At 39.9% G+C, this 21,786-nt stretch overlaps 1 protein-coding gene across 2 annotated transcripts in view; it reads right to left on the reverse strand.

The window, feature by feature from the left end:
* Window positions 1-21,271, reverse strand: part of LOC138622077 (roundabout homolog 2-like) — a 76,286-nt gene extending 55,015 nt beyond the window's left edge. For both annotated transcript variants that reach the window (XM_069700562.1, XM_069700561.1), the window contains exons 1-2: window positions 20,732-21,271; window positions 16,852-17,178 (exon numbers count right to left, since the gene is read on the reverse strand). In XM_069700562.1, the coding sequence (XP_069556663.1) occupies window positions 16,852-17,178; window positions 20,732-20,786 (382 nt within the window). In that variant the 5' untranslated portion in view covers window positions 20,787-21,271. The remainder of the gene's footprint in view (window positions 1-16,851; window positions 17,179-20,731) is intronic.
* Window positions 21,272-21,786: the final 515 nt, after the last annotated feature.

The raw sequence follows: 21,786 nt of genomic DNA on the forward strand, positions 1-21,786 counted from the left end.
CACTGCCTGCGGGCATGGTATTCCTGAAGGATACTGATGGTGCAGACCTGATCACCTCTGGTCTTTAAACCAGACTACAGAATGGACAACAGAGCTGTTGCCTGATGAAATGAGGCTGCTTTGATTTTCAAATGTGAGAAATATTTACTAGACGAACTTATCCAAGCTTTAAAAATTCTCAGTAGAATTAGGTCACATCAAATGACATAAATTATCTTAATAATCCACTCTTCTGCACAAGAAATAATGAATTAAAATGCTAACGAAGTGACACAAATGAATTTTGTGTCACTGAGGTGACACAAAATTTGTCAAGCGAAAAAAAATTATTTTGGTTATTTTTAATAGTCCCTTGTCCCACTTAGCCTGACTGTAAATGAATCTATTTTAAGAACAGAACTGAATATTTACATAATTCTTTTTTTTGTGTGTGTGTGTGTGTGGCAGTGTGGCACAGGCCGCTTAACAAAGTATAATCATGTCACACAAAAAAAATCTAATGTTGTAAATACATAATGAGGACATGAATTAATTCAATAATAAATGCAAAACAAACAAGAAAAAAAAAGTTCATATTTTAATGGTAAGAAAAAAATATCATATGGATGAGTGCACAAGGATAGACTTGTGCTGTTAGCTGAGTCATGACAGAAGCTGGTTATCTGAGGCAAACTGCCCCGAGCTGGCAGAGAAAAGGAGTCTGAGTTTAGTCTGTAACACTAAAGCCAGTTTTTTTGTCCTGGACATTCTGAGAATTTTAATATCCAGTCATTTCAATTCATCTGTAGGCTATAATTATGGTTAATCTCCAAAGAACATTTAGAGAATGGTGATCTGTGTGTCGTGACCTTCCTCATCATCTTAACTTTGGACAGAAGAGTCGGCAAAGTGAGCAAGTGAGCTGCTAACAAAGGACTTCACATTGACACTTTTAGTTACTCCTTAAAGCCCAACTCTAGTCCGGAAGGTAAACATTGAATGAGATTACATGGGTAAAAAAAAATATAGTGCCCACTCATCGAATGATGTCATCTGTATCCAAGCACTATTTCAAACTTGGATGGATTTTGACTGAAATCTATTCAGCACATGAATAAAATGGAATAAAAGACAGCAACATGCCTGCTGTAACAACTACTGCTCATGTGTCACGATCTGTAGCAGATCTGTAGTTATATAAACAAATGTTTGTTTTTTCTCTCTAGGAAAAAACTTATTTTTTCACTTTAACATACTATGTGTGTGTAATAGGTGTGTGCTATTTTGCAATTTGGTGGAATAAAACAAAGATGACAAGATAAAAAAAAAGTATTATAAAAATGATGTGGATATCGTGTCAGTATATGGAAATGTCCCATTTTTATCTGATTTAAACATAAAAACTCATCAGGTTCTCTACAGTTAGAACAGACATTTTAGGTTTGTACTTTATAAGCCACAAACACAAACTCATAAGCAGAGAAAAGTTCCTTTTCTATAATTCTCCCATTCCTTCCCCTTAGCCAGCATTGTTTTACCACACAGTCAGCAAGCAGGTTGCTAAATGCATCACTTAAATCCACTCAAACAATGTTTTTTGGCTTAGCAAATTATGTGAATGGAGTCATTTTGTTAATCTTCTTGTGCATTTTGCGCTCAACAAGTGGCATACCTCAAAATAGAAATAAAATTATGTTAAGAACCCAAAAAGGACGACATCTGTGTTTCTTCCTAATAATAGATACAAAAAAATTGTTTCTACACATGAATGCTAAAATATATTCTTCATGTCACAAAACACTAAAAAGCACTTCGACGTCTGACTCTGATATTAGTTCATCAAGCTCAAGCGCCCTGTCTAACTAGAATAAGTATGACAGCAAGTGCTTTTTATCATTCCGAGATCAAAATAGACGTTAAATCAGCACAAATGTTAATTGCCTTGTGATTTAAAGGGAAAAGGTTTGATATCCAAAACACAGAAGCCCTTACTTATAAGAACAGTTCAAATTTTCTGAATGAGCTGAAAAGCTTTTTAACAAATAATCTATCAATGTAAGTCTTGAGCCCCTCAAATAAGGCTGTGCATTGAGCCATAAGAGGCTTTGTTATATGTACAGTATTGGATTCAGTTTCACATCTCATATTGAAAACATAATATCAAGATATGGAGTAGCCAAATAAGTGACATATTTAAAGTAACACCACATAGGTCCAAAATCTGAGTGGCTAGTTAAAGTGAAATATTCCTGCTAAGAGGAATTGTTACCTTTTATCTTGATTGACTGGATGAGCATCTAGAACAACAATGATTAAGCACATCTCCAGAGGAAATTACTGCATTGCAGGTTTAAATAATTGAACAGTCTTCAGTAATATAAATATTTTTGTTAACTCTCAGAATTACAATTAGCTTTCATTTGCTAAATCACAGGGGTGCATGCACTCCACTATATTAGTCCATATGCTGTAGATATATTGCCAAGAAATTATTGGACATTTCATCTTTTGCTTCAGTGATGAGTCCTTTTATTCACCAATCGTTACACTGTAATCTGCTTAAGTGCAACCAAAACCCTGAAACCTCATCTCCAGCTCTGATTTGATATTCAGGGTGTGATTCTGTTTCTATCGCGCCGAGCAAGAGTTGTAGAAACAATTCAACAACTCTTTGAGGGAATGCTGCTTAGCAGACTTGAATGAAGAAGATGGATTTAGGTTACGTTCTTCACAACAGCTTTCACAAACATGAGACTGCATGATCTGAATTTACTGAGATATTATAGGAGAGTTGTTTACAACAACCGCGGCTGTAACAGTGTTTGAAAAAAATTAAATAAAATGACTGTCAGCCTTCAGTCATTGGTGTTTTTGTAATATCCAGAGCACAGCCATAGCCAGGGGCAAGGCTAAAAGAACTCTACTGACCATAAATTGCTTCATCTGTCGGCTATGGAAGTGCCTGTCATTTAAAAGGAAGCGGAGGCAGGTAGGCAATATAAACCAGCAGCCTGACTGTTTCAGGGGCGGCGTGACCTCTTGTGATGCCTCGCCATCCAATATCCATCATTGGGAAGTGAAGAGGTGTATGTTTGCCTCTGTTTTATATGCATTTCTGCACACTCTGACAGAGAGCTGTCAGCTGTGAGGCTGGAGTGATTTTCCACCGGCATCCATGGAGAAAATCCTGGTTGGATTCAGAGCTGCCTGGCTTTTTCTGATGTGTAAGAGTGCCTGAGACAGGCCTAGCAGGTTTAAGCAGATTAATTAGGGTGTAGCGAGGACTGTGAAGAAATCTCTCTTCCATAGATGCTATATCCACTGACACAGCTTTGCATACCGGCAGGTCCCCTAAAATGTGCACACAAACCACCAGCATCTCTGTCTATCTCTCCAACACACACAAAGATACTGCACTTACACAGAGCGAAGACACTCCAGGAGGGCCAAAAGTCTGCCATGGCCCCGACTCATCCCATAATGATACCCCCCTCCCCTCCCTCCCTCCCTCCCTCCCTGAATGTGTTTATCCTCCCTGTTTTCCTCTCACTCTGCTTTTGCTTAGAACACATTTACCCTTGTTAGCGCACTTGCAAGGAAAACGCTATTCTATTAGGGATGATTTTCACTTCCCGTCTCTTTCTCAATGTTCGAGTAAACAGAGTTGCCCACAGAGGGAGCAAAAAAAAAAAAACAGCCAGAGAGAGAAACAAACGGTTGACCTGGGGATTAGCTGCTGCGAAAGTGGTGCAATTTAAAATTCTAAATTGATGCACAACACCAATAATAATGAGAGCTGGTTGTTTGTGCGTAATAACTACTGGGTGTTCGGCTCATGAGACACAGAAAGTGCCAAAGAAACTCCTCCAAACTCAAACCAAAACTTGTCGTCCCTGCGACACTTTTTTTGTGCGACAACCCATTATCTTCCATCTTATCTCACTGCACTGATTGATATTGAAGAAAAGACAAGGGCAGAAAATAGAAACACCACCCCGGCCCTCCCCGAATCCTCATCACCATCATCATTTTCATCATTACATGAAATATGACCGAGAGCAGAATCCCACAATGCCGTGCAAATGTCGACGTGAGTTAGCATCAAGAAGACACAAGAGATATGCATGCATCATCTGGCCAGGAGAACATCACTTGTGGGGAGACAGCCAGAGGCCCAAAGGAGGAGAAGCAGAGGAGGAGGAAGAGGAGGAGGGAGAGGAGGAGGGTGAGGAGGGGTGAAGAGGAGAGAATAAAAGAGAATACGAATAGAGGGTATACAACAGAAGGGAATTGAGAGGAAAGTGAAGAGAGAATAAGATACAATATTAAGGAAAGAGTGGGGAATAAAAAAAAAGAAGGATTAAATGAGTGAGATATTCACCACAGCACAGGCAGGGAAATAATACAGCGAGGCAATCAGAGAAAATGGAGGCATAATATCCCGGCGCTGCATAATCTCCGCAGATTCAAGCATAGTGCATAATCTCCACAGGTTTAACAATACACCATGTGCCCTAATTCTGAGGCCAATTACAAAGTGTGTGGCGTTTGGTTTGCGTGCGTACAAGCGGGTGTGGATTCGACTGGGGTGACCTCGAATGTGTGAGTGAATTTAGGATTTGCAGAGGGAGGACGGGTAAAGGGGAGGAAGGTGGGGGTTGGGGGTCTTCTCAAGGGTGCTGACAGCTGGGGTCCCCATGCATGCAGCATCTATCCCCTTTTGCCTTCTATATACTCTAATGCCCTTCACTGACCAGATTAAAAGCCCAAATGACAAACGTACAAAGGCTGGAAACATCTGTTCTGGAACACACTGTCCATCCCTCCCCATGCTGAGCTCTGTTGGTCACTCTTCAGTTGCAGTCCCCATGCGGACGACATCTGCAGCGATGGACTAGTGCACATTAACTACTGGAGCATGAGACCAAGCTAACCCTCTAACCGCGGGAGCGTCGTCCTTTACACAGGAGGAGAATTTCTTTATAAAAACCAAGCTTTCTAAAAAAAAAAATTCAAAATAAACACTACCTATTGTCTTATGTCTTTAATTTTGTCTTGATTCCTTCTGTAGTGTTTAGATTTTTTTTCCTTGTCATGCATATGCATATGTCATGCTGCTGTGACAGGTAAATTTCCCCACTGTGGGATGAATAAAGTCAAATCTAATCTAATAACAGTAAGTGTCCCCTTCCTGCTACTCGGATGGGGTGTAAAACGGTTTCTGCAAAGAAAAAGGTAATAAGAGGAAATTGAGGAAAGTGTTGTGGCTCCCATGGAAATGCTGCTTTTGTGCAATCTCCACTTAGCCTTGTTGTGTCTGCTTCAAATTTAAACTCAATTCAGCCTGCAACAACACTTTCCCCTACCTTATATAGCAGCCAGGCCGGTCTCTTGCATGAGAATTAAAATAAAAATAAAAAAACACTGCTTGTCTGAGAGCCTTTGGCAATAAAATGTTTCACTTCCACAGAAAATGCAATTACACGGCATGCCATCCCTCATTGTGAGCTAGTGTAAAGTGTCTTTAAGTATGAAGTTAAGCCATCATAGAGCCTGTAGCTCACGACATGTGTTTCCTATCACTACTTTTAATTCAAATAAGGGATTTTTACAGCTGCAGTTGAGGACTTAAGAGTCCTCACAGTCCTCAGTAAATGGAGCCTAGTGGCAGCGCACACAAATCCACGAAGCAGAAACCACCGGATTCATCCAACAACCTTGAAGTTAAATGGGTTTGTAAATTCTGCAAAAAAAGGGAATAAACATGCTAGCTAAAAGATCACAGTCTACCAGCTCTGTGGGTTAAATAAATGAAGTACAACAAAGGAAGCGATGTGCTGGATGTTGGAGTTGAGAGAGTAATCAAGAGAGTCGAACGACGAGCGAAGATTCAATGTATTACTTGAGAAGAGTGTGAAGTCAGAAAAGTCAGGATTATGTAAGTGAATGAAGAGTGTTCAGAGTAAAAGAACTGAAAGTAAAGTAAACTGAGGCTCTGATTAATAAGGCTTGCAGTGCAAGGCGGTTAGCAGCTGTTTGATGATCAGAAACCCCACTTGGACCTCTGACACACTGGCACTGAGTCTGCCATCCAGCCCACCCACCTGTGCCCACGCAACACCACCAGTACTTGCTTTACACAAACAGACATGTGTCAGACGGGATGAAATGTTATTTGCTGCCTTGTTGCAATTACACCCTTTAAAACAGTGGAAAATGAATTGACACACATCGGGGTGCAGCACTTTGCCAACATATAAAAAGCAGTGAAAATTATAAAGGTACTCGCTGTGATGGTATGGAGCATTTATTTATGACATGACCGAACCCAGGTAAAAAAAACATGAGGAAACAGATGCTTGAGTGCGTGGGGTTTGGGGGTTGGACAAAAGAAAGATACTACGTTCAACGGATTTCATGAATTAATCAAGCTTCCGGATATTCTCTTCCCATTTTACTCACTGAGGTGTGTACTGCGGGGGGAAGTCTGATGTCCCTTTATTTGCTGCCCGGGTCTTGGCACTCTCCACTTCTTGTGAATCAGATGAGGGGGTGGACGGTGGTTGTTGATGCTTCCTGGGTGGACTGATGCGATGGAGGTGAATGAATGGGCCAAAGGAAAGTCTTGGATGTGACACTTAGCAGTTATAACAGCGCTTTGGCCTAGATTGGGTGCAATGTTGGGTAGGCCACATGAATAATAAAGCAATGACAGGGCCCCTCTGGGTGGTTGGTGATGTTCCTCAGTCTCATCACCCCTGCCAGACTGGAGACCACTAAGGGGAGTAGATAGGCGAATGCAAATTAGCAGTATTACACCATGAAAAGACAGATATTTTAACAGGATGAGTAGCTCCCAGTCCTGCTTAATATAACAACAAAAAAAGAAAGACTGACTTAATACATTTTAATATTACTGCTTGTGAATTTTCCACAGTCCCTGGGTGTTTAAAAAAAAAAAAAAAAATGTGTATCCTCTATGCCTGAAGATGCCCTCTTAAACACATCAAGACTTTATGCAGAGATTGTACATCAATCACTGCACAGCAACAATTATGAACCATTATCATTTTGCTGAGAGACACGCCTTAGCTTTGTCACACTCAGATGCACACAATCACACATGAGTAAAGATACTCGAGCCCACACAGACACAAAAATCCGCTAGTGTGAACACATGAGCATGCTGGGGAGAAATATACCTAATTTAATTGAACTTACTTTACTTTGTCCCTGGTTGTAATCCCCTAAAATTGATACGTGGCTTTATATAGTTGTTATAAAACATAGCTGGATGCAGCTTTCTGAAAACAGAAGACTACACCCAGCTGCAGCTTCCACAGATGACAGCGGCAATAAGTTACAGCTGTATCTGTAATAGTGTGAAGGCCTCATTCAAGGTCTGCTAATGGAGTAGCTTAAGCCAGCGCCAACTCATCTAAAAGGAGATGTATAGCCATATTTCACATTCAAATGTTGGAACACGACCGCATTAAATTATAACCAATAATGTACTGTGTATGGCATCACAATATACTACCTTGAAAAGTTGACAGTGGCGTGTAATGAATCATTTTGTGAGCCGTCATATTGAAAATGGATTTTGAGGTTTGGTCTTTGCTAAATCCATCCCAAACATGTGCAAATCATACTATCCAACGTCTCTGTCAGTGCAGCAGGGCTCAATTCTCCTGGCAAAGCCTGTCAGATGCACGTTATTTGATTTAAGAAAGAAATATCTGAATTCATTTTTTCTCTACACAGGCTTCTCTTGGACTATAGTGCAACTTAAGCATTAAAACTCAAGGCTACTTTGACAGTAAAAAAAAAAAAAAATTCTGTAAAAAAAATCTGTAGCTGGCAGCTGAACCCTTCCACACAGTTATGCTGGCAGGTTTTCAATCTGTAGGCAGGACACCTCAGGTAGATAGGAATATTTGGTTTATTCATACAGTTATCCTCCATCATGGGCTCTGACAGGTGCATGTGAGTAGTTTGACCCAATGACCTTTACCAGTGACTTCCTCCACACAATAACTTAGACTAATACAGCATGTATGAACCAGGAAACGTAGAACCTAATATATTGTAGCAACCAATTCTTAACTGATAGCTTGACAAATGTTTGTGTTATATTATTATCATAATTTTGAAGCACTATTTTATTAACTCTTTTACGGTACCTTTCATCAAGCACCAAGATACTGTCGTGTTAGTCACGCCTATTCCCTCCAAGGAGCACAGACAATGGCCCTTAATTTGACTATGCATCTAATAAAACTGTTTATTCAGGCCAAACAAAAACAAATCAAATGACAAAAACTTAACCAAATTACATCCTTCATTTAATCACAATTTCTTGCATCTAAAGATAGGCTCTATTTAGTGAAAACTCTTGTATGTCACTGACTCGTGTATTTGAAAAATGATTCTCAACAAAAAAATGTCATGATTTTCCTTGACAAAATTATAATTGCTCTTGGGGGGCAGATGTATTAATGAGATGGCGCATTGTTTAAAGCAACATAAAATATGTACATCAACAGAAATGGAGACCTGAATTGAATACAATTATAACAGCGATATAAAAAGTGGCGGACTATTAAAGTTAAAATCTAATTAGGTTGAGTTGCCCAAGTATAATGGCAACCACATAAAAGCATTTATTTATATTTTTAGAAGTGTATACACAGGGTAAAACAATCTAATTCCATGTAAAAAAACAATTAAATCATGGAGTATATTAATCAGAAGCACACTATTGATAATGTAACATGTTGAATTCTATCAGCAGCTTGTTAAAAATAAATTAAAACAGCTAAAACAAGCTTCAACAGAGTAAATCGAGTTAGCGTGCTTCTTCACGCCAGGCATATGTTTCTTCCAACCAACTGTAAGAAAGTGCACCAGAGCTCTTAAAGGTGTTTGCACGGTCCAATTAACACCAGATGCTAGCCCTTAGCTAACTTACCAAACCTCATAATCCACAGACCTCCAAGGAGTGAGCATGGTCCAGTTAGCACCAGATGCTAGCCCCTTATCTCACTGTCTTCAGCCAAAAAATACCCATAAATTAGTTCCACTTGCATGATCTGGCCACCTCTACATTTGTACTGTTATGAAATGAGATCAGCTTGAACAGAAGCAAACAATTCTATATATTTTCATTGGCTGGATGAAACATAGGTGTTTTATCAAACATTAAAAATAAGAAATGATGCAACATATTGAAAAGATCATAATGAAATATGCTATCACATTAATTGGGATCCCACTTCTGTAACATGGATCACCATCGATCATCTATAAATAAGAATAAAGTTAAAGCTCTTGTGAATACAACAGGCTAACTTGTAAAAAATGAAAACTACAGGCCTTATTACTATTAATTTATTTGCTTTTAAGTTTAGGCTTTAACGGCAAATGTATTTATTATTTGTTTTTTGTGTGCATATCTGCTGTGTTTTATGTAACTCTAAAGAAGGGTTTGGCTTTCCCAACTGCTCCGTCAACAACAGCAAGGGGGTAGAGGGCGAGTAGTACTGAGCTCCCAGAGCAACAGTATCTGATTTAATGAGCAAAAAAATGCCCTAACATAACACTTAGAAAGAATATTAGTTGAGCCCTTCTTGGTTAATTTCTATATTTGTGTTTCAGTTACTGCTTTGTTTTTGATTGCCTTAACGTGGCTGCTGTAAACACGTAGCTCGCTGGCACACAAGCATTTAATGGTTGATTACAGGCTGCCTGGCAACAGCTAGATTAACCCACTGCAAAAAAAAAAAAAAACAGCATCGGTGTGATTGAGATCACTAATGTAGGGGGAAACATCGCTTTTTTTCAGTGTAATCACCCCCCAAAGGATTTAAGGAATTATACTCTCATCTCGCTGATATACTGACAGCTTTACACATCTTGTGTGTCTATTCTTGATGATAGCTCTTTTGTCTTTTCTACTCTAATACCTATACTGTATGCTTCAACTCAAAATCAAGGTTGCAGATTAGATCTTTCTCTGTACATTTGCTCAGATCAGATACTACTGATTGAATTATGATAAAGCATGGAAGGATGATGGAAGATAGTGTTTTTATTGCACCATCTATACAAAAAAATTCTCCGATTTGGCCAAAGGGGGCTATGCATGTGAAGATAACTGCACTTACAGCACTTTTTGCTGAAGACATATGCTAATATGAATAACTAAAAGACAAACTTAACCTCAACAGCCGAGAGAGTTCACTTCTGATCAGCCGACTGCAGGGAAACCTGTACCTGATACTGGCTTAACGAGAGCAAAGCAGAGGAAGGCTAACGGGAAGGATACACATGGGGGCTGCTGGACTGGCAACAGATTGTGAAAAGCAGCCAAGCTATTTACTCATACAAAACATTGAAAGTCTGCCTGGGAAAACACAGGGCTGGCAGGCACTAACTTTAGATGTTGTCAGTAGGTAAAAGTGAAATGCATGATTAATGGCAACTTGCCACTTTTTAAAACACAGGAGAAAGCCTCCCAATGGAAAGGCAACTGAACCATGTAGTATATTTTAATTTCCTCCACCAGCACTAACTACATGCTAATAGCAATGGCTGACCACAACCTCATTTCTGGTATCGCAACACAAAACCTCACCCAGAACTCATGCCTAGATCTGTTGGATGCTTGAACAAACAGAGCTACCTTCTAATCAACTACCCATGTGGCATCTGCCAAGTTGTAAAGCACAAATATGGAGGTGGGGATAAATGATTCCTTCCATGTGGCACAGTTTGTGAAAAAAAAATACTATTTCATGCCTGGAGAAAGCATGGCTGCGACTATCAAATCATGGCAGCTAGGCTGTTGTTTACTGCATAAACAGTGCTGAATGGCTCAAAGGGATGCCCATCAAGAGGACACAGAGACAAGGAGGAAGAGACCGAGGATGGAACAGAGACACAACACAAGCAGAAGTCAAATTTAGATCATTTCCAATTTTAATGCCCTAAAGTAACACCTCTCAATCAATGTTTTGCACAGGTATTTTGTATATGGTGACCTGAACTGTTTATTAGTTTTCATTTCAGTACACAAAACTATAAGCCCAGGAAAGATGAAACAATGGCATTCCTGCCCATTTCACTGTACTGTTCATAAGTGGGTGCTCAAGTTTTTCCACACATTTCAAAATACTGGCCACTCAAAGATGCTCGTATAGGTATAAGAATGAGAAATCCACTGTTGAGTCTGATGTTTACCTGACATTTGCCAAAGGTTGAATTTTGGTAGCTTTTTACATTTTAGATCCTGGGGCCCTTTTCACACGTACATTTTACAAACATTGCTTCCAAGAGATTGCAAATGCTCATGTTTCACAATTCATGCTCATGCATGGGTCATAATTAAGACTGTGTTCTGATTGGTAAATGGTATGAAAATGAGTTATATTTTGCAAGTGCATGTTGGTGAAACAGGCCGCTGGTCAATTGGGGGAAAATATGTAGTTTTGCTTCTGCTATCAGTACACAACATCAGCTAATCTACTGTAAGTAATTAGCTATTTACTAATTCTCAAAATGTTTATCTGTAATTTCTGTTTTATTGGAAAACGGGCACACATAACATAGTCAGGTGCCAGATATGTTATTTTCAGCTGGAGCTGACCTTTGCCAAATGCAGTTATAGATATTGCTGGTAGCAGAATATATATCACGTGGCTAATTAACATAAATCTTGTTAGTGACTTCTCCAATGATCAAAATAAAACTCGAGCAAGGATTTGGACTTGGAAAAGGTCTGGTTTTAAACAAAACAAAACAAAATATAATTTTCATTTATCACAACTGTTATCTTGCCATGTTTGTATGTTCAGCCATGGTAGTGGCATCGCTACTAGATAGATTGGTGAGCTATTTGGTAGAGACATCCATTTAGTTCCATATGTAGTGTAAAAAAAATATTAGCATGCTAACATGCTAAACTACGTTAAACCAGGTAAAGACCTGACTGTTGAAAATAATCATGTTATCATTGTATGTGTGAGTATGGCAGCGTTTTGATGTTTGCATTTAGCTCAAGGCAACAGTGCCTAAGTACAACCTAACAGAGCCACTAGTATGGATGGCTATAGGCTTAGTCTTGTTGGGTGTTATTTGGTCAGATTTTAGATATTTAATTTCAGACCACATTTATTCTGATCTTCAAGTTGTGTTAAACATACCATGGTCTTTTTTGTTAGCCTACACCAGACCCAAATTACCCAAATATACAGTTCAGGGAACCCCATTGGGGATTGTTTCCAGTTGTTGCATCCTAATGGTAATAGACCTTGAGTTAATTCTGACAATATTGGAGCAGCCTTTAACCAATCAGCAGTGACCACTATAAACATGTATGTTGTTCGCCAACACTCTATTACTGCCGATATGGTTGAGGGACGTCTATGTCTTTGAACTAAGACACCCCCACTAGTCACTGATTTGTCTGCCCTTCAGAGCGGCTGAGCAAATATGGTTTCCAAACTATAATAACAGCGAAGTCTGAAGCTGTGACCAATAGGTGGGCGGAGCCAGACTACTGTTTTGTAGATCTTGGCTCAGAATCCACAACTGTTCTCAAAGAATGAATTACAAGCATTCATTCTGCTCTTAAAAATCCAAATAAATGCCCACTGCGTTTAAACTTTCATAAAAAATTATTACCATGGTGCTCTAAGAAACCCAGTCCAGGCACTGGATTTATGTGGCATTGTGGCTGCTTAGGTTGCTGGTTGTCAAAGACTGGGAGGATTTAATTGATGATTGTCTGGCTGAGTGACTACACTTTTAATTCTCTTAGCACAGTCAGACAGGGGACTCATCTTGTTCTTGAGTTTTTGTGCTAATGAACACCCTTGCATCCGTCTCCCCTCCGCCCACACCTCCCTTTCAACACATCACTGTTTATGTCTTTCTGTCCGTTCTTAATAGTTTGAGGAAGCTGTTCTAATTCCATCAACAGCCACTCACGCTGATGATTAGTGCCAGTCCACTGGTGGCCTGGAGGTTGCACAGTTGTTTGTTGACGTTGCTCAGAAGTAGTGCTCAGCTGCAGCGCCCGACTTAACAGGCTGAAGATGTGAAAAGCTGCCTCAGTGGTTGGCCAAGTGTGATTGTACACATCGACAGCAGGTGACTGTTGATTATTTAAATTGCATACTGGGATGTGAGAATCAAGTGACATGCTGCATCAGTACAAGAAACACAATGAGTCTTGTTTATCATGCAAAAATACAAGACCTTCTAATAATAAAAAACAGACATGGCCTCATTTCTCGGTGAAATGGCTGATGTTATCATTTGTGTCAAATATGCACCCAACAAGACTGTTCAGGAAATAGAATTTCAACAAGGGTGAAAATGCTTCACATTTGTGCCTTGTGACGGTCGAAGAGCTGATGCAGTACATGTTCCCCAATTGGCCCAAATTTGATTCGTCTTCCTTTTGCCTTTCTTATTTCCAGTCACAGAAAAACAGGGTAGCTTCATTCATTTACAACTAAAGCAAGCTTTGTTGGTTTACACTGTAAATCCACCATTCTGGTTTTAACAAAGATGAAATAACCATGCAGACAGAATAAAAATATGGTAATATCGTCCCTGTAGACATCACAGTTGTATTGAATTAAGCCTGAAGCGATATGATTAAACACAAGATGGAAACTCAAAAAGGCCAAAGCTGTAAAAAAATAAGAGAGGAGAAAAATACATTGTGAGGTAGATCGAATTATGTTTAAATATTTAACGAAAAGGGATATTTTGGGTACATGTTTCATGTCTAGTTTTGTATTTTTACCATCTTAACCATATACATGCGTAGAAATAAATGTTTTGGTGAAGAGCAGTTCATTTAAAAGACAAACTAATGATATGAGGTATATTATTTGTTCTTGCCAGGCTGCCAGCTGTAGATCTGTCTGGCAGATCTGCATAATTTACATATTTCAAGCTTTGCTGCCATCTTAAACAGTCGAAGTGTTTTGCATCGCATGGAATGAATAATGCCTCTTCAAATTTCAGTCAGACTGGAGCTCACAAAATGCCTGACGAACCACCAAAATTGAGCTTGTACAGCACAAATGTACCCGAGGGAGCAGCACCCCTCTACTTAGCTATATTTTCTAAGCCACTGGCTGAGATGCAATGTTACAGCCCATTAGAAAATTTGAGGATGTGTGCGGACTCCTAAAGAAACAGACCACTTTTGAGCTCGGCTCGCTGTCAGATCATCCCCACAGCACTTTTCATCTACCCACTTGCTCCCACCCGGAGCATTGCATGACAACTTTGGCTGCTGCAATACTGGCAGGAACCTGCAGCCCCTGGAGGAGTCAAGCGATTATGCATCCCTGTAGCCATGATATTCTGAATTACAAAAAGAAGACTATCAGGCTGCCTTGGTTATACTGTCCTTTATGTAAGAGAAGCTCCAGAAAAATCAACCTATTGACACCGTCTGCACACAAGGAGACAACACAGAATAAAATAGGTTGGAGGTTGGTATTCATACAAGAAAACAAGATCAATACTGAAATAACTTCATTTGTGGGTAAGGTTGTGGGCAGGATATTCAGCTTTAAAACAGACCTGACAATCAGGCTACTGAAAATCTCACAGTAGTCAGATATCAGATTTTAAATAATGGAAATGGCAGTATTTAGGTCCTGTAGTGGGTCTGCATGGTTCATATAACAGCCACATAATTCAAAGCTATACATATGGAGGTGTAGTCCACGGTGTAAACATTGATGCCTCAGGATGTCTTCATACACCAAGATGGTACTATTCTCACATATATTCAGATATAGCAAAAATCAATGGGTTTGTATTCAGGAATGGCTTCAGGAATTATCCAGTATGCTGCAATACATCATCCAAGACTCACATGACAGCATTTCAAGGAACATTAAAGCTGCACTGGTGCGAAGATTAAAGCACATTTACTTCCTGATACTTAGATTTAGCTCCTGTATGTTTGGTTCTTTTACATTTAGAACAATATATTGTGTTTGTTCTTTCTCCTTCCATATGTGTTGCTGATACATACTATATAGCATACTTTTCTTCCAACAATTGGGGGGGAAAAAAGCAATTTGGCATTAACAATCGCAGCTCCTACGCTGACAAATAATGTGCCAATTAACTCAGAAAATGAATTCAGAATGGCTGTTTGAGCTACCAAATACAAATGAGCTTTATTGTATTTAAGGAGAACCAGAAAATCCCCACAAAATCACTCTGACACAGTCATTGTGTTCACAAAGTCGGCCTCTATTCAGTCAAGGGAATCAGTGATGCAGCCATAACATTTGTCTCTTGACAATATAGCGACAGTTTTAGGTCTCTAGTTTCCTTCTGATAGAGAATAATTCACTGTCTTCAAACACAACTGTACAGCCTAAGACGTACAATGTAAATGTGTGACTTTTGATATTACTGGGATACTGTTACAGCCGCTTTAGCACTAGATCGTCATCTTCTATAATATCAAACACTGCAGTGTGTCTTTTTAAATGTGAAAGCCAGCACTGTATCCTCTCACACACACACACACACACACACACACACACACACACACACACACACACACACACACACACACACACACACACACACACACACACACACACACACACACACACACACACACACACACACTCTTTGTATTTGTATGTCCTCTCACATGCCCAACATCTCCTTAAGCGTTAGTATTTCCAGGACTGCTCACTGCCTTTGATTGGAAACAAAGGAGAGGAATCACCGGTCGAAGAAGATGGCATAAATACAAGTGCCTAATGTGGAAACAGCAATAAGACGAAGAGATGATGTGGTGCACAAAAAGGCACAGAGATCTCAGATAATGTCTCGGCAGAGTCGCTATTAGGATCATGGTTCTTATCTCCCCCCCGTTTCCCCCCTTCCTGTTCCATGATTTCCCCATGAAGCCAAATACAGATCCAGAGTGGGTGACAAATCACTACAGCACCATAAAGACCATAATTCTAACTGGGAAAGTTCCTTCTCAAACTTACACTACATAGTACATCATTAGATCCAACATTTCTCACACTTACTTATTTTATAATCAGAAAGAATATAGACAATGGTGGATAAATATTTTGTAAATTTATAATTAAATTGCAATATCTTTACCTGGAATTCCCTATCAGTGAGAATGATAAACAGAGAGCTGGGAGAGACAGTGTGGGTGTTTGTGTATGTGCATGCATGTCTATCTGTGTGTGCGTCCGAGCGCGTGTGCATCTTGTTCATGGCAAGAAATCAGCTCAGTTTAGCACATAATGGAAATGTGAATAGCCCAGAGCGCCTCTCCCACACAGGGAGAGAGCTGGCTGGGAGCAGGCTGCATCTTTCCAAATCCAAGCAGTGAAAGGGAGTTAGCTAGGTTAAAATACTGCTCCCTTTCCCTCTCCCTCCCCGGAGCGATTCACAGCTTTGCCCATACATTACTCAAACAGGTCATCCAAGCAGGTCTCACTAACAGTCTGAAAACACATTCACATAAATATGTGCACACTTGCTATGCACACGGCTGAGGCACGCATGCACACACACACGCACACTTGTAGGTTCAGTGAAAAGGTGACATTGCACATATTATGACAGATGACATCTTACATGTGGATCTCATAGCACAACAGCCCCAAAATCTTATGCTTAATTTAACATAAACTTTACCTTTTCAAATGCAACATTTACACGTTTTCATACAGTCCACAAAAGGTTACCAACCTCAACACATACTCCAGAGCAATTTTGTTTCTGTCATGCAACGCAGATCTCTCTGACCATGGCATTACCCAGAGGAACATGATAACAAGTCAGACTTACATGCTACTTCTAGAGATGCGTTCCGGCTTACGGCCTCTCCCAGATAGTTTTGGGCCACGCACACGTAGCTGCCGTCGTCCGGCTTGCTCCGTCGTCCGTGGACGATGCGCAGGAAGAAGAGGGACCCACTGGGCAGCAGCATACGGTGGGAGCGGGGGTTGTCGCGGTCCGTCTCGACGCGCTCCCCATCTTTGTACCATTCCACCGTGGGGGTCGGACGGCCCTCTGCCTTACAGTTGAGAGTGGCTGGCTCCCCCTTGGACACAATAAGGTCAGAGGGGTGTTCCGCGATGCGGGGAGGGGAGTCTTCCTGGCGAAGACGAGACCCTAAAGGGGAAGAAGAAAGTAAAACAAACAAACAAAAAAAAGTCTTGTTGAAGTAATAATCATAATGCACATAAATAAATGTATTTTAGTTTTGCTGAGGCAGCAACAGCGGTGTGTTTTAGATAAGTGCTGTTAACTGCTTGGTAACCATGCAGCAATAGAAACTATGGCTGAACAACCTCTAGAAAGTGCAATGCAACAACAGTAAAGCAAACCAACTTGAGTGTCAGCAAAATACAAACAAATTCTAATTAATAAATAATAACAACTGAAAGGGAAGTGTTGAATACCACTCTGCGGCTGTTTAGAATATGATAACAGAAATGTTAAGACATATATCTGAAGATAAGATTGTTTTACTGTTTAAAAAGAAGTATAACTATTATTCTAAGTATTATTTCAGGAAAACTGCACTACATCCTGTGTTACTACTGAAGCGTCCATATTTACTTTCACAGAAAGGAGCTGAAGAGCCATTACATCTCATTAGCTTTTTCATTAACACGTTCCATCAAACACTGACATCATCAAACATTTTGTCTCAGTGGGTGGATAACAGCAGCGTTGGATTTTTCACTGGCTACTGTAATACTGAGGATATGCAAAGTTTACAATTCTCTTCCCTCCCTAAAGGCTGTGTTCTATTGCAATGCATAACATTTCAATTTTAACCTCAGTATTTGATAGTCAATCTTCAGCAAAATGTCACGAGGATGCCTAATCCTGACTACCGTGATAAGAATAATGTCATAATTTGTGTAACCACCACCCAACTAGCAACCTTTACTCTACTCACTCTCTCTTTCTATTTTTTTGGCCGTGTGAGGACCTTAGCTCATATCAATGCCGTTTCATAAGTCCCACCTCGAAATGTCACACAGGAATGACCTGAATGTAGTGGCACTGTGTTTGTTTACAGACATGACAGCATCACAACTCTCATCTGTTTCATGGTGTATGAGCACATTATAATATCTGTGTTAAAAGGTCTCCCTTTTTCTGTTGGGTGCTTGCGAACAAACCGAGTATGATGTTTTGAGTTGCTAAAACAGACTTTTTTTGGACTGTCACAAACAAATAAGATATAAATAAATGAAAACGATGTTACACAGTGTCTTGTCTTTTTGCCTTTGATGGTGACAAATCACACAAATTGCAAAGGCAACCGTGATGACTGGGTGCTGCGCAGTCACTAAAATAAAGTCGCAAATGTGAGTAAAATTGATGTGACAGTCTATAATGTTAAGAGGTTTGTTGACAAAAAGTATTCCATTAGCCGGCACCAACGAAGCAAACCATGGTGATACATTGTGTTTTAAAAATGCTTTTAAAAGTCTATACATATGCCTCTTGACTGATAACATTTGTGTGGATCCATAATGACACGCAAACAAACGAACAGTTTGTTGACTACTGACTTCTTCTAATTGGCTGTTCCATTACCCAGCCTCCATTGTTGCTAATATAGAGTATGAGACAAGTGCTGTCAGACAACAGAATTTAAATGAGATGATTTATGTTATGGTTGGCACACAGGCTCAGTGGTTGGTACTGTCATTTAACAGCAAGAAAGGTCCTGTGGGGTCCTGTCAGTCTGTTGGCCCTGTGATGGACTGGCATCCCATCCAGGGGGTTTGCCTGCATGCTTTCTGCTCAATGCATGCTGGATGCGCCCCATGACCCAGAATGTAAATGAGTGGGGACAGAAATGATACATTTGAATTTTTTTATGTAACTTGTGAAATAAGATATGGACGTTTTAACAGCTGAACAGTCCTGTGCCGACACCTGCTAGGGTTATAGAGTCAATGGTTATTTGGCTAGAGTCTTACAGTAAAGATTACGAATATATTTAGATACATTTTGAATACCTTTGTGGTTAAAATGTGGCTGATCTAGTCTAGGAATGCCTCAGCATCAAGCTGTCATATTTTGTTTCCTTAAGAAAGTCTCTTTATGTGGAGCTGTCAGTGGTGCTGAAACAGAAACTCAGGGTCCTGCAGAAAAACACTGGTCATTTGAGGGCTTATAAACAAGGGCCACTCTAACAAGAGTCAATTTAAGGTGAAAACTTTCTATCAGTAGAGTTCAGAAGAAAACAGTTTGGGCTCACAACTGAAATATTCCTTTGACTGCAAAGCAAAGGGCACTTGTCAGTCAGGTGTTTTCTGTCATTTAAATCATGTTTGAAATGAGTCCGTCAGTCCAAACTTGGAAAATTTGAAATCAGCCAGAGTTACGATGGATAAAAGTAGTTGAGATGGGCACCTGTCTGTGTCAAAAATATGGCTCACGTTGCGCAGTCTCATCATTATGCCCTCTAATAGATCACATACTATGTACGGAAGTCAGTCAGATGACAGAATTGAGGGAGTACTTGTGCCTCCTTCACACAAATGTTCCATTCAATTTCTACCATGAAATTGAATATGCTGAAATATATACCGAGAACTAGTTTATTACATATATCTGCAAAATATGACGTTGACCAATAATGCAACAGACCAGCAATTAACCCTGCGTTTGCTAAGCTTCAAACATTCACTTTCGGTTAACAGTCTGAACTATGCTGATTCATCCCAAATGACCTTAGAGTTCAATTGACATATCTGGCATTATGTCAACAAAAACTGACCAATATGAACTTCATAAAAATGGGATAAATAGCAGATTCATCACCTTGCTTTGTTTCGACTTCATTGACACTGTACCACATAAACTGTATAACTCAGTACTAGTGTCCAGCAAACACACCAAATCCACACCCACATTATCTGCTGTGTAGTACCTCCACCTGCACTACGTTTACTCCACTGACACATATTTGTGTTTTATGGGCTGCCGGGGACAGAGTAGAACAAAACACTTTGTGATGAGGACACTTCCTATCCAGAAGCTTCCAACCATGGCTGCAGCCGCATTCATATACATTATGTATTACATTTAACTTGCAGACATACAGACAGATACGGGAAGCTTTCCAGAGTACATGAGTAAATATAATCTCAACGGCACATTAGACATCTTATGTATACAAGTCACATAAGCACAATTATAGGTGTACAACTCTTTTGGATGACAACAGAAGACAAACAAAAAATAATATTATGAGGGCATAATTAATTCAAGAAATAATTACTTAAAGCATCTTTCTTTTAGAGAATATACAAAAAGTTTTTTTTTTTTTTTTTTTTGCCAGCACAAATTTCAAACAGTAACATTGCTCATTTAAAAGCTGTCAAATATTTAAGTCTAGTGCGAAATGTCTTCAATTAGGGCAACCCTCATGAATAAATGAGCAACTTTGGTCTACCCATAAGCCACTGGCCTTGAACAATCTCACACCAACACTAAATCAACCAAATATGGACTGGCATTAGAGAAACATATCAAGAGAAACACATTTCCTGTAAATCATATATTCGATATCTTTTTGGTGCACTTGAGCTGGAAGACGCTTCAGGTCACATAAAACGTGTTTTCTACAGCTTCATGTGGTGAAAGACAGCATTTAAACCACGAGGTTAAGTAATAGATGTATTCATAAACGTACCGTCGGCTTGGGTGTACAGAAGTCCACAGAGAAATAAATACTGTAGAGGACCCATTCTGGCATATTGGCCTCGTGAGCTATTGGCGCATGAATTCCTCCTCAAGCAGAAAAAAAAACACCCAATCAATTAACCAATCAATCCCGTTTTCACTTGTGCGACTTTGTGACAATTTACTGGTTGAAGTTAGTGAACTAAAACAGCCAAAACAGTTATCTGAGCCGCGGAAGGAGATCGTTCTCATTCACATGTCCATTCTTCTTCTCCAAGAGCGCACCAGTAAAGCTGTGGTCTGTTGTCGACTCGCCGGCACGTTGGCAATATTCTGCAGCCACCAATTGCAAACATCACCGACGCCCGAAGACACTCCAGTTCCTGGCGGTCCCCGCGTCCGACCGCATTCTTCACACACTTTTTTTTTTTTTTTTTTACCGCGTCCGACGGCGGTGAAACGCATCCATCCTCGCGCGGGACAAGTTGAGGGATGAAGGGTGGAGATGGGATTCAGTCAGAGGTGAGGAGCTGAACGGTGCAGCACAGCTCAGCCCCTCCTCTCCACTTCACTCCGCTGCTCTGGGAGAAACTACCCCGCGAATTTAACATGCATAATAAATCGGAACACTAAAACTCCGGAGCAATTTAGATTCTGGACATTTGGGTGGTGATAATGACACTTATTGGTGTTTTCTTTCGTTTTAGCACGGAGACAGTTTAACGCAGGCAGCTGATACAGTCGCTGAGCATTGTCTTTGCGGCTTAATCAATTTGTATGTAGAAAGTGTGCTGCTTTAGCCATTTTTTGGTCACTTTTATTTTCTTTCATCCATCTTTGACAGATTAGATGTTAGATTGCCGATTCAGTGCAATTCAATCGCACTGAATTGCATATATATCCTTGGCAATTTACAGAAAGCTCATTAAATGTCCTTTGATTTTACAGAAGTGTTTTTCTAATCTCTTTGAAACATCTTATTAAAATGCAGCACTGGGACACTGTACCATACACACATTACAGACAGCCTGCCAGGTTTGCTTTTACACATAAATCAGTACAATC

Source organism: Brachyistius frenatus, unplaced genomic scaffold (assembly GCF_029030835.1).
Source record: "Brachyistius frenatus isolate BFR_SWC_R1_liver_20210118 unplaced genomic scaffold, ASM2903083v1 Contig_34, whole genome shotgun sequence".
Classification (NCBI taxonomy): domain Eukaryota; kingdom Metazoa; phylum Chordata; class Actinopteri; family Embiotocidae; genus Brachyistius; species Brachyistius frenatus.